Genomic DNA, 13,791 nt, shown 5'->3' with positions numbered 1-13,791 from the left:
GGGTACTTTGTGTGAGGGGGGCCTTCTAGCCATTGGAGAAGAATGCCCTAGATCTGCGTGGGAGCCTTCGTGGCTCAGTCCTATGACTTCTCAAGGGGTTTGCACCTGGCAGTAAACAGGCCACACACACACACACACACACACACACACACACACACACACACAGTGAGAAAAGCTTTACTGAAAGGTTTAATGACGGGACAATGTACAGAAGGCAAAGTTGAAAACCAGTAAGGAGTAGTGAAGTCCCCAGATACCAGCAACAGTGGAAAGTGGCTGCCATTCCAGGCCTGCAAAGGGGCCCCAGACCCGTGGAGGCCACAGGGAGATGTGGTCCTTGTCAGAGCCACAAATAAAGGGGGCCGTTTATGTATCCCCACCTTCTTCCCACCCCAGGTTTCTGTTGGTACCTCTCATTGGCTGAGCCCTACTGGGAGCCAGAGAGCAGATGTGCCCATGTGATGTCATCTTTGTAGGTCAGCCTCCTAGAGTTCAAAACGGGGCAAAGGATTGAGAATGTGTCTGAGTGAGGACAAGCAGAACATGAGGATAATTTATTATGAGTGTCCTTGTTTAAGGTTAATCCCTGTGGAATGCTTTGTGATTGGTTGTTCTCATCATGAAGTTTCCATGTGAAAACCCTCAAAGTATGTTCATAAGACCCCCATGACCACTGGTTCCCTGAGACCCCTCCTCTCTACTTTCTTCCCACCTGATGCCAGAAGAGACATTCACCCAAATATCCAAAGCAACCTATAAAGCATGTCTGGTGGTGGACACTGCTAAGCACTGAGTGAATTCAGCAGCAAAGCCACTTAGATTTTAAAATTGTGTGCAGCCCAGAGGAGTGACGAGGCTGAACTGGGTGGGAGTCCATCCCAGCAGCCCTGGGGCCAGTGCTGAAAACGAGACCAGCCTTTTATTTATTTTTTTATTTTTATTTTTTAAATACATTTTATTGATTTTTCCACAGAGAGGAAGGGAGAGGTATAGAGAGTTAGAAACATGGATGAAAATCATCGATCAGCTGCCTCTTGCACACCCCCTACTGGGGATGTGCCCACAACCAAGGTACATGCCCTTGACTGGAATCGAACCTGGGACCTTTCAGTCTGCAAGCCAATGCTCTATCCACTGAGCCAAACCGGTTTCGGTAAGACCAGCCTTTTAAGCAGAGCTGCACCTGGGCAGATTGACGGCAGTGCCACACGTCCCCTTTGCCTCCTTCTACATGACTTCAAAGATAGTACTGAGTTAGGGTGGCCTGGCTTCTAGCTACTCAGAGTGTGGCCCACAGGTCAGCATTGTGAGCTTGTTGGAAAGGCAGCCTCTCAGGCCCCCTTCAGACTTGCAGCAGAGAACCTGCATGTAAACAAGATCCCCAGTTGGTCAGTAGGTCCAAGAAAATTTCAGAAGCACTGCCCTCCGTTATATTAGACTGTGTGTCCTCAGTTGGAACCTAATTGAAATTCCTTCATAACTCACAGGTGCCATTGGTCCCAGGCTCCTGGTGGTTTAGTGTAGTGAAACCCTGCTATTTATCGACTTTAGCCACCAGTTGGCTAGAGAACATGCATGGCGGAAAGGACTAGAAGGTTACCTACCACTGTGGATCACTGATTTAACTTGGAATTAATCAGAAGTCAAGATGGAGGTCATGGTCTGGTAGGCAATTGGCCTCAGGACTTTATTGGTCCTTCCCAGGCCCGAATCTAGAGCCTGGGCAATGACAGGAAAATGATCCTGCTTTTCCCCAGCCTTTTTGCTTAGAATACAGAGCTCTTCCTTTAGGACACTTGCCCATTGGCTCATTTTATTTTAAAATATATTTTTATTGATTTCAGAGAGGAAGGAAGAGGGAGAAAGGAATAGAAACAACAATGATGATAGAGAATAATTGACTAGCTGCCTCCTGCATGCCCCCCACTGGGGATCGAGCATGTGCCCTGACCAGAAATCAAACCATGACATCCTGGTTCATAGGTCAACGCTCAACCTTGAGCCACAATGGTCAGGCCCATTGGCTCATCTTAGAAAGCCATTCTCTTCAGCCTTTTGAGCTCTGACTCCTGGTCTTATTGATATACTTCACCAGAGTAAAGAGGCCTCTCTGTGTTGAATGTATTAGTCACTTGAACTAGCTTTAAGTCTACAGGGTGTCTCTTAGAAGCCAGGGGAACATGTACCCAGGCTGAGGTACAGATAGAACCAAGGACTCATCCCACCTTCAAGGACCTTCAATCCCCCCCCCCCACCTCCCCCCTAGCCCTCTGCATAACTGCTTCCTCTCTGCTCTCTCCCTGCACAACACCCCCCTCTGCTTTCCTTTCCTGGGTCACGTGGTACAGTATACCATCTACTACTGTCAAGGATCAGCTGCTATTAAGGGTCAGGGTGGGTAATTCCAAAGATCAGAAGTGCTCTGGTTCTGATGCTGGCAGGTGGAGTGTTAGGATGTAGAGAAGGGAAGAAGGAAGCATGGTGGAGATCCTGGCTGTGGACTCTACCGGGGATAGAGACAGAGCTGGGAGGAAGACCTAGCTCCCCAGAACCCATAGGCTTTCCAAGATACCAGCACAGGAAGCAGACTAACTTATTTCTTGATCACCTACTAGCTGCCAGGCACCATGCTCATCATTTTACGTTGCCTCCTTTCATCTTCACACATAAAAAATCCCCGTGAGACCGCTATTAACTCTATTCTATTTTTTAAAAATATTTTTATTGATTTCATAAAGGAAGAGGGAGAGAGAGAGAGAGAAGCATCAGTGATGAGAGAGAATCATGGATCGGCTGCCTCCTAAACGACCCCACACTTGGGATCAAGTCTGCAACCTAGGCCGTGCCCTGACAGGGAACCGAAACATGACCTCCTGCCTCATAGGTCAACATTCAAACACTGAGCTATGCCAGCTGGGCCATTAACTCCATTTTAGAGGTGAGAAAACAGGCCCAAAAAAGTGACATCACCTGCCCAAGATTACAGAGCCTATAGCTCTTTCCATCTTTTTTAAAAAATATATTTTATTGATATTTTTACAGAGAGGAAGAGAGGGATAGAGAGCTAGAAACATCGATGAGAGAGAAACATTGATTAGCCGCCTCCTACACACTTCTCACTGGAGATGTGCCCATAACCAAGATGCATGCCCTAGACCGGAATCGAACCTGGGACCTTTTAGTTTGCAGGACTACACTCTTTCCACTGAGCCAAACCAGTTAGGGCAGCTCTTTCCATCTTACCACACTGTCGCTGGCACCTGGGTCAGGGCCACAATCAGTATCAAAGGGCCTGCTGTGAGCCTGGCCAGCCTATTATTTCACCAGTGACTGTGAAAATGTCCCTGGCTCCAGAAAAACATGGCGCATTGGGCCTGCTCATTCAGACTGCGCAGACCCAGTTAAATACGGCCACTGTCCGCGGCGGAGGAGCAGCGTCCCTTGATGCGAGAACCGGGGCCCGGTGGAAAGCCAGGCAACCTGCTCCCCAGAGACAGGTCAGCAGGTGGTGAGTCAGGGGGTATAAACGGCCTGTGGCCCAGCCACCACCGCCCCGAATACCCAGCTGATGAAACCCCCTGTAAGCCCCTCTGTGAGCCCCGCCTGGCCCAGGCAGGGACACACGCTGGCCCTCAGGGAGGCCACTCCACTTGGCAGCCCCAGGACCAGCATTGTGCACGGTCTGTTCCAGCCTCATGGCCGGGCCTGGGGCCTGGGCTCATGGGCTATATTGAGGGCTGAGTCACCGGCCTGCCCCTGGGTCAGGCTGCTGTGACTTGACTGGCTGGCTGGGGCCTGAGTCAGGCCCCGATTTATCCTGGAGAGCAACCGGCTCCGGTTTCAGGGGGGTAAGGAGGGTTCCGGGAACCATCCTTGGCACCAGGCTCCTTGCTCTGTTGGACCACTCACTCCTCTGGGGTCTCACAAGGACTTCTCTGGGGGGGGGGGGGGGGGGGAGAGAGAAGCAGGAGAGACACTTCTTTCTCCCCTCGGCGGCTTCCCTCTGAACATGCCACCCTAACAGAGGCCCTCCACCGACTGAGGGGCCTCAGGTAACGCCCACAAAACAGGTCCCTGAGCCGCTAGCATGTGTGCAGGGGCTGTTGGCTCCAAGCAAACCCACTTTACCCTGTTCTCTCCTCCCAGCTGCTCAGAGAGATGCACCCATCCTTTCTCAGATCCGTTCCCCAGTTTCTTCCTCAAGGCTTCAGAGACAACATCACTGAGCCCTCAGCCGGCACCTCGGTGGGGTGTCAGAAGTGTCTTTACACACACACACACACACACACACTCAGTCCCTTGTGAGACCTAGCTATGTGTCATGTGTCCCCGGAGCTGGGCATCTCTCCACGGGAAAACTCAGCCTCTCAAGCAGACAGACAGCTCTGATGCTCGGTGGCTGGTTTGGCCATGGGACAAAGGTGGTATGGGGTATGACAGTGCTGGGGATAGGGAGGGGGTGCCCATAGGAGAGCGGAATTCCTGAGCGCCTCGTCACAGGCAGCCGACAGAACATGAGCCTGAGCCTCTCCGAGCTATTTATACCTCGCCTGTCACTATCAGGGCCCCACAGCTCCCCCCTCCCAAGCCCCACAGGGCAGGCCACTTCTCCACTCCCCCCCCTCCCTCCCTAATGAGAAGGAAAGCAATCATTCATGGACCCCATTCTCAATAAGCACTGCCCCCCAAACCCCTGCACGTCTTCTGAGCTCCTTAACCAACGCGGATTGCCCTCATTCTGTCCTTCAGAGGGAAGACAGCCTTCAAAGCTTCCCATATCCCCTTCCTTTTCACGAGTCTGGGGGGAGAAGAGGAATGAAATAGACTGATTCACTTATAAGGTCCCAGAACCTTCCCAAATTTCAGTCATCACATAGCTTGAGCTGGAGGCTGTCTGACCCAAACATATTTGGTCTTGAAGAATAAGCAAGCTGAGGAAGTCTGGGCCCAAGGGGGTACCTGTATGTTATAGCATGATGGATATGGAATATGTATCCTCTTCACATTTTTTATTTATCAATTCACTTTTAGAGAGAGAGGAAGGGAGAGAGAAACGCTGATTTTTGTTGTTCTTGGAATAATAAATTGGTTGATGCTTGCATGTGCCCTGACCACGACCAATCCACAGGCTTGGTGTATCAGGATGCTCTCTAGCCAACTGGGCTACCTGGCCAGGGAGGGCCACATGTGCTCTTTTATGTAAGTCTGCTCCTCTGTTTCAGTGCCTCGGTTTCCTTGCGGTCACCATTCCCTAGCCTCCAGCCGCCCTCTGCTTACCCTGGGCCCAGTCGTGCCCGGCTTCCTGGCCGGCTTCCTGGGGCTCTCCCTGCCCACCGGCCTCTGTCACGTTTCCCTTGGCTGCTCCGGGCGGTGCTCTCCCTGCTTCCGTCTGGCCAACCCGCCCTTTCACTGAAAGCTCTGCCCTGTAGCCCAAATGGGCACACTGCCCAGGGGGCTCCCTACCGTGTCTCTCCATCCCTCTCATCACCTTGGCTGAGTCAGGCTTGGGGGGAGGGGGAGGGGGGGAACACGGAAGAAGCACATTGTGACTCACTGGGTTCTCTTTTCCTGAGCTCAGCTTCATTCTGAGGGGATGAGGCCAAACGGGCTGGTGACAGGGACACTGAGTCACAGGGGCAGCCCCCCTCTTTCTCCTGGGACCCCGGACTTGGCCTTCCAAGGAGGCTTTTCCAACCTGTAAAGTGGAGCACCCCCAAAGCCGTCTCCCCAATTGCCTCGCAGTGTCCCCACTTCCTCTCAGCCTCTCTCTGCCCAGCACACACGGTTCCCTTCCCCGGCCCTGTCCGCAGGTGGACAATGCCCTGGGCTGGGAGCCAGGGCTCCCTGTCAGCGGCCCTGCCGCCGCCAACTCACCCACAAAAGTCTGTCCACCCAACACGAGTGTGTTCTGCACCAACCACCGGCCTCAGTTTCCCCATTTAGTCCCGGGGCCGCGGAGGGGGGCATATTTCACCTCTGATTGACAATCCTTACTTTTGGGGTGTTGAGTGCCCACCCCCCCCTACATTCCAGCGCAGGGCCCCGGGACCAGCCCCCCTCCCCCTTTGGCAGGGGGCGGGAGGCCCCTCGGGCTGCTGGGCCGGTGGGGGAGGGGAGGGGAGGAGGCGGGGCGGGCGGCCGTGCAGCCCCCACCCGCGGGCCGGGCGGCATTCCTGGGAGGCCGGCGCTCTGACGTGGACCCGGGGGCCGCGAGCGCGGCGGGGGGAGCGCGGCCCGGGGGCTTCTTAAACCCCCCGCCCCGGCCCGGCCGGCACTTCCCGAGCAGCACCGCTCCGCCCCCAGGAGAAAGCCAGAGGAGCGGCCCGGAGCCCAGAGCCGCGAGCCTGCCGATCCCGCCAGCCAGGGCGCCAGACCAGCGGAGAGCCGCGCGGCGCCGACCTGCGAGTCCCGCTGCGCCCCGACAGCGCCCCGACAGCACGCCGACAGCGCCCTACAGCGCCCCGACAGCGCCCCGCGTCCACCCCGACAGCACCCCGACAGCACCAGCCCCAGCCGCAGCCCCGCCGGCCGCCGGCATGATGAACAACAGCGGCTACTCCGAGGCCCCGGGCCTCGGCCTGGGCGACGAGGCGGACGACATGCCGTCCACGGAGAAGGACCTGGCGGAGGACGCGCCCTGGAAGAAGATCCAGCAGAACACCTTCACCCGCTGGTGCAACGAGCACCTCAAGTGCGTGGGCAAGCGCGTGACCGACCTGCAGCGCGACCTGAGCGACGGGCTGCGCCTCATCGCGCTGCTCGAGGTGCTCAGCCAGAAGCGCATGTACCGCAAGTACCACCCGCGCCCCAACTTCCGCCAGATGAAGCTGGAGAACGTGTCCGTGGCCCTCGAGTTCCTCGAGCGGGAGCACATCAAGCTCGTGTCCATCGGTCAGTGTGGGTGGCGAGCGGGGAGCGCTGGGGACAGGGGGCGCAGGTGCCGGCGGGCACGGGGAGCGGAGGGGCGGAGGGCGGGCCCCTGGCACCCCTTCGCGCCCCTCTCTGCACATGGGGAGGGCGATGCTGGAGTTATGGGGGTCCTACGGGCTCTCAGGACCCGCGGCTACTCATCGCCCCTCTCTGCTATGGGGCAGCCTCAGCCACGCTTAGGGGGACAGGGCCAGAGCCCGCTATGATCACTGGGGGCATCCCCTCCCCCCCAAACAAAGCAGCGGCTGCCCGGCCCCCGGCAGCTCCCCGGGAGGAGCAGGCCGAGGGCACGTCCTGAGCTCTGCGGGTCCCGGTTCCGAGGCGAAGGGAGGACCGGGCCCGTGTGTGCCCGGCGGCTGGTTCAGGCCCAGGAGCCGCCGGCAGGGCCCGGCCGCAGGAACCTAAAAAGGCGCTGAGCGAGCGCGGAACTCCCCCCGCCCGCCCCGCGGCCCAGCCCGCTGGGGAGGGGGCTCGCAGGTCCGCGCCGCCGCCCGGCCCCGGCCCCTGCCCACCGCCGAGGCCGGGATTGGCTGCCGCTAACGGTCTGCGCCCCGGGGAGGGAGGGGAAGGCCTCTAGAAGGAAGTCAGGGAGTGTAACCAGATTTGGAAGGTGTGTCTGCGCGGGGTGGGGGCGGGGAGACACTCTGAGCCTGGGAGCCCGAGGCCAAGGTTGGATCCTGCGTGACCCGAGGCTGCCCCTCCCCTCGCAGCCCTGCACTCTTCCTGCCGCCGGGGCCTGAGGGAGACCCGCATTCTGGGGTGTCTCCTAAGAGTCGTGCTGTGATTCACAGGAACGCGTCCCTGGGGCTTCCACTCCGGGCCCCAGGAGCCGATTCTCCCTGGGGGTCAGGTGCCTGCCCGGCCAGGCCGCCGAAGACTGCTCAGATAACGGAGTGTCTGTCCACCCCCACTCCCCTGGGGGCACCTATAGGCCTCCTGAATTAGCAGCTGAGGTCAATCCGGGGCCCTTTGCCCTGTCCAGTCCCCTCTCCAGGCCTTACCTCCTCCTGCCCCAACACTGCCCCCCTACCCCACCCGCTCTGGCCTGGAAATAGCCCTGCCTCCGTGACACAGCAGATGTCTCTGAGCTTTCCAGAAGGACAAGCCTGAGGACAGGGTGGGGGAGGGGCCCGGTGTGTGTGAGAGGAAAGGGGGGGGGGGTATCAGAGAGGAGTCAGCCTGGGGCCGGACGAGCCCCCAGTGCTCTGGGATTTGACAGATGAGCTGCCCCAGGTGGGGTCTCCAGGGAAGAGCCTGGCGCCTTAGCATGACTTTATAGGAAACTGCAGCCCTCCCCTCCTCTCCTCTCCCCTCCCAGCAGCAGGCCGGGCCCCACTCCAGGCCTCATCCTTCCGGAGAGCACCTCTCCCCTCCCCCATGGCGGTGCCTGCTCAGCCCCTCGCCCCACCGAGGAGGGGCCGGCTCAGGGCGGAGGGGGAAGAAGCAAACACTGGTTTCGGGGCGGGAGGCGAGCGCCTTGGTTCCCACTGAGAGGAAGGGAGCCGTTCCCCTTCGAGCCAAGTGGCTCACTCGCGCTGATGAGATAAGCTGTCAGCAATTCAGCTGCTGGGCCTGCGGCTGAGCGTGGAGGGGAGGGGGCGCGGGCGGCAAGGGCTGCCCAGACCTGAATGCAAAGAGGCTCCCGCCAGGGGCCAGGGGCGGCGTCCTGCTCCCTCTGCTCCCTCTGCTCCCTCTGCTCCCTTTCATGGTGGGAAGGAGCTGGCCTGGGGGCCTCCGTTGGGCACTGTCTCAAAACTGAACCGGATCAGCCTCTGGGCACCTGGGAGGAGGGTCAAAGAGACTCCCCACTTCCCCTTTCTAAGAGCTGGGTGGGAGCTGAAAAGCCCACCTGAAGGAGGGGTTATTGAGTCAGGACTGAAAGAGATGTGTGCCCATCTTACCCACTCCCTCTCCCCCTCCCCCCGCCTCTGCCCCACCACCCCCCTCAGCCCCTCGGAACAAAGAGACCTATGAGGCAGCTCTGTCCTGCAGCTGTTCCCCAGTTGCTATTCCTTCTCCCTCCGCCAACAGCCACGGGAGGGGCTGGAGGGGACAGCAGCTGTCCCGGCACCTCCCTCGACCGGCCCTCTCTCCTCCCCCTCCGTTTGGGGCCTGGGGTGGTTTCGGGGACTGGCTGTGGGGTTCCTCCTACCCCTTTGGGGTGTCCGTAGGCAAGCATAGAAGTGGTGGCTCCGTGGGGTGCAAGGGAGGAAGCCTGGCTCGAGCTGAGCCCCCCTCCTGCCTGGCCTCTGAGGAGGAGCGGGAAAGGAGGGTCATTTTTCCCCGAGAAGGACCCACCCCCCTCCTGCAAGGCTCAGTGGACCACTTGCTGTCTGGCCCGCCGCCAGTTGCTGGGGAGAAACCTCTTCCTGCAGCAAATATGAATGATCTTCCCCCAACATACCCCCACCCCCATCCACCCCCTCCTCGTCCCTCTCCGTTCCCCCTGCAGCCTCCAGGCCTCCCTCCCAGGGATCTGGCTCCAGTCCGCCAGAAGCACTCTGTAAGCACCAACTTTGGAGGCTGCCGGGCCAGTGAGAGGCCATGGGGCACTGGCTGTCAAGACCCTGGCGGTGCCTGGGCCTGTGTGTAGAGAAGGGAGTGCACTGAGCACCAGGAGGCCGGGAGGGAGTGTGTCATGGAATCTGAGGGCTGCCAGGCCATTGTGCTGCAGTGGAGCCAGGGGGAGCGGAGCGGGCGGCTGCTGCTGGGGAAGGAAGGATGAATCAGGGAAAGGGTGGGGGAGCCAGGGGGCCAGAGCCCTTGCCAGGAGGACAGAGAGGCAGAGATTCTTCCTCTGGGGGCAGGTGGGGTGGGCTGGGGTGGGGGTCCTGGGACTCCCCAGGCCCTTGATCTCTTAATTAAAGCTGCCCCCCCCCCCCCAAATCTAGAAAGGGGCAGGAAAAGATGTACAAGAGACGCCTCAGCCCCACCCGTCCCCACCTCTCAGGGCCACGCCAGTAAACAAGGCTGAGTGTCCTGCCCTCTCAGTGCTCTTCAGGCTGGGATCATCTTTTACAATTAAGCTGGTTTCCAAAGACCTATCCTCCAGTCCACACCCTCCTCACCCACCCCCCTCCTGGATATTCTTCTGGCTGGTAAAAGGGAGCTAGGCCTCCCAAATCTTGGGGAACCAGTTCTGATCCATCTCACTCCTCAAAGGAGGGGCTGGTGGGGAGTGTCAGCTTCTCAGACCTGCTTCCACATCGGGGGCACTTCCCCCGGCTCTTGTGAAGTCCTACTGGCCCCAGCGTTTGATCACACGATTTCAAGCCTTACCAGGGTCTGCACTGTACCCCTTCCCTCCTCCCAGAACGTTGTTCCAAAAGCCTTTTTACAGTCTTCAGAGGACAGTTTGGTTGGAACCAAGTGGATCCTACTTTCCAACTTCAGTTTTTCAATATTCATTCATTCATCCAGCATGTATTGACACCCTACTATGTATGAGACCCTGAGTATAGAGAGAGAAAATGCAGTGTCCAGAGTGAAAGACGCCAGGCAGAAAAAGAGTGCACCCTGTGTGATTCCATTTGTGTGATACTCTAGGACACATATGTCAAACACAAGGCCCGCGGGCCAAATCCAGCCTGCCAGGCCTTGCAATGTGGCCCGCACCGCGCTGTCATCACTGCACTCCGCTGTCAGTTTATGACAGTGTCAGTTTATGACTGTTCAGTAAACCATTCGGCCCGCGATTTAGGCTGGATTTTAGATTTTGGCCCCTTCTCTGATTGAGTTCGACACCCCTACTCTAGGAAATGCAAACTAGTCTGTAGCCACCGAGGGCAGATTGGCTGTTGCCTGGGAAAGGGGGGGAACAAGGAGGGGCCGGAGGAGGGGTCACAAAGAAAGCTCTGGGGAGGTGTGTCCATCACGGGTATGTACATATTGTCCAAGCTTATCCAGCTGTACTCTCTAATGTGTGCAACGTGTGGTAAGTCAAGCATACCTCTAAAAATGGTCTAAAACATGAAACAAAACAAAACAGTGTCTGCCCCACAAAGACTTACATGCCAGATCATTGCATGGATATCTGCCGCCTGATATGAGACCCATGCAGGTGACAGAGGCGAGATTACCTGCTGTGGGGACACCTTGGGGAGCAGCCTCATTTTGAAGGGAAGGGGGGGGCAGTAAAGGGTAAAGGGGTGGGCTTCTGGAGGGTGAGAATTCGGCAGGAGGCAGGGCACTGGGGGGGCAGAGGGGTCTGGGCAGTGGAGGGCAGAGCCCTCCTGAGCCAAACCTGTCCCCTCGGCTCTGCAGACAGCAAGGCCATCGTGGATGGGAACCTGAAGCTGATCCTGGGGCTGATCTGGACGCTGATCCTGCACTACTCCATCTCCATGCCCATGTGGGAGGATGAGGATGACGAAGATGCCCGGAAGCAGACCCCCAAACAGCGTTTGCTCGGCTGGATCCAGAACAAGGTGCCTCAGCTGCCCATCACCAACTTCAATCGCGACTGGCAGGACGGCAAAGCCCTGGGCGCCCTGGTGGACAACTGTGCCCCCGGTGAGTGGGCCCCGTGGCACGCACGGGTCCCTTAGCCTGGGAGGAGAGCTGGGGGCGCCGGTGGTACTGAGGCCCGGGTGGTCAGGGCGGGGGATCAGGACCCCTGTGGGGCTTGCCCCTTCTCTGGCTGAGACTCTGCTGGAGTCGGGCCTTTCCGGACGGGTACGCCAGATTCTGCAGTGGCAGGAAAAGGCTTAAAGCCCTCCTTTTATAGACAAGGACACGGAGGTCCAGAGAGGGCAGTGACTTGTCCAGGATCACACAGCTTGTCTGTGGCAGAACTGATCTAGCGCCTATAGAGCCTGGGCGTCCTACTTGCCATATGGGCCATTTCTGCCGAGCCGAGACTTGTAGCAAGAAGCCCAGGAGTTCATCCCAGCAAAGGCTCTTCTTCAGGACATCCTGGCACAGCTTGGAGGAGGGGCTGAAGCTGGAGGGGCCAGTGACCCAGCCCTGGCCTGGTCAGGGGGCGCAGCCAGGGCCCGTGAGGAGACTGAGGCACCGCGGCTGGAGCCCTGCAGTGCAGCTCCGTCTCTGAGCTCCTCCCCGGAGAAGATAGGTCTTCTCCCTGAGGAGGCCGCGGTCTCCTGGGGGACGTCTCCCCCGGCTTGGGGTCATCCGGGGAGCAGGGGGTGGGAGGCTGGGCCACCGGCAGCCTGGGAGCCATTCCCAGCTGCTGAGCCATTGCCCACAGTTGGTGCGGCTGCCAGCAGTGAGCTCAACTGTTCCGGCCAGGCACGGATTCCAGCCTCTGAGCGGGCCCCTCCCCGCCAGGGAGCATCCCTCCCCTCCTCTAGGTCCAGCCTAGGCCAGCACCCCCTAACCCCTGTGTCCCCTCACGGGACTGGCAGGGCTGGCAGGACGGCAAAGGGGTGATCTGGGGCTGCCTCAGCATTTCTTTTGTTAGAAAAGCTGGGTTCTGGGTGAACACAGAAGAGCACTCACCCTCTCCCAGCCGGCTCTCCCATGCCTCAGTTTCCCCAAGTGTAAGGTGACCAGATCGTCCAGGTGTTGGCGGGACAGTCCTGATTTCTAACAATTTTTCCCGCGTCCTGCAGCATTTTAAAAAAGTCCCGATTTTTGGAAAGAATCTTTTTTTTTTTTTTAATATATTTTATTGATTTTCACAGAGAGGAAGAGAGAGGGATAGAGAGTTAGAAACATCGATGAGAGAGAATCATTGATCAGCTGCCTCTTGCACACCCCCTACTGGGGATGTGCCCGCAACCAAGGTACATGCCCTTGCCCGGAATCGAACCTGGGACCTTTCAGTCCGCAGGCCGACGCTCTATCCACTGAGCCAAACCGGTCCCGGCTGGAAAGAATCTTTCCAATGTTTCCAACCTTTCCAAAAATCGGGACTTTTTTAAAACGCCGTGGGACTTGGGAAAAATTGTTAGAAATCAGGACTGTCCCGCCAACACCTGGACGATCTGGTCACCTTACCCAAGTGAGCAGTTAGGTAGGAGAGGAGAGAGTCTTACGCCTTCAGGCTGACGTGGGAAGTGCATGGAGACCTAGGCCTCAGGGCAGCTATGAGGGGACCGTTGAGGGCAGGGGTCAGGGGCGCATGTGGGACAGGGACTCTGACCTCCGCTGTCCACCCCGAGGCAGAATGAGGGGGAGGGGCCTGGGCGCGGTGCCCTCACAGGGGCTTGGTGTTCAGGGTCTGCACTGGAGCCTGGGCAGGCAGGAGGCTGGCTGGCTGGCAGGGCTGGTGCCAGGCTGCATCAGCCAGGGCAGAAAGGCCCCATTGTTGGTGCGAGGAGAGACGGCCTGCCTCTACACAGCGATGGGCACCCCAGCCGACGGGCCCTGACGTGGGGTCAGCAGGAACCTGACTGGCGGGAGCGGGTGTGAATCTACAGCCTGTGAGGGTGTTGATGAGCACCTGTTGTGCCTCTGGCTGACCGCGTCCCCTTCGTCACTGTCGCTCTCCACCATCTCCGCAGGCCTGTGTCCCGACTGGGCGGCCTGGGACCCCAACCAGCCGGTGCAGAACGCCCGGGAGGCCATGCAGCAGGCGGACGACTGGCTCGGGGTGCCCCAGGTGCGCTCGCGGTTTGGGTCTGGGAGGCGGAGGGGACAGGGTGCAGGCTGGCTGTGCGGGGAGAGCTGGCCAGGATGGGGGTGAGAGCCAGGCTGCCAGGTAAGGAGGGCACCCTGTAACCCCTTCCTTCCCGTGGCAGGTGATCGCCCCCGAGGAGATTGTGGACCCCAACGTGGACGAGCATTCTGTCATGACCTACCTGTCCCAGTTCCCCAAGGCCAAGCTCAAACCTGGCGCCCCCGTGCGCTCCAAGCAGCTGTACCCCAAGAAGGCCATCGCCTACGGGCCTGGTAGGTGTT

General features: G+C 58.7%; 1 protein-coding gene across 3 annotated transcripts in view; it reads left to right on the top strand.

The window, feature by feature from the left end:
* Window positions 1-6,168: 6,168 nt before the first annotated feature.
* Window positions 6,169-13,791, top strand: part of FLNC (filamin C) — a 29,001-nt gene continuing 21,378 nt past the window's right edge. For 2 of the 3 annotated variants that reach the window (XM_084897594.1, XM_084897593.1), the window contains exons 1-4: window positions 6,170-6,891; window positions 11,194-11,442; window positions 13,395-13,492; window positions 13,632-13,782. In XM_084897594.1, the coding sequence (XP_084753720.1) occupies window positions 6,537-6,891; window positions 11,194-11,442; window positions 13,395-13,492; window positions 13,632-13,782 (853 nt within the window). In that variant the 5' untranslated portion in view covers window positions 6,170-6,536. Of the gene's footprint in view, window positions 6,892-11,193; window positions 11,443-13,394; window positions 13,493-13,631; window positions 13,783-13,791 lie in introns of all 3 variants that reach the window. The other variant, XM_084897595.1, reaches the window with a different exon arrangement.

Source organism: Pipistrellus hanaki (assembly GCF_964339955.1).
Source record: "Pipistrellus hanaki genome assembly, chromosome: 10".
Lineage (NCBI taxonomy): Eukaryota > Metazoa > Chordata > Mammalia > Chiroptera > Vespertilionidae > Pipistrellus > Pipistrellus hanaki.
The sequence above is the reverse complement of the archived record's forward strand: the minus strand, read 5'-3'. Positions and strand labels throughout refer to the sequence as shown.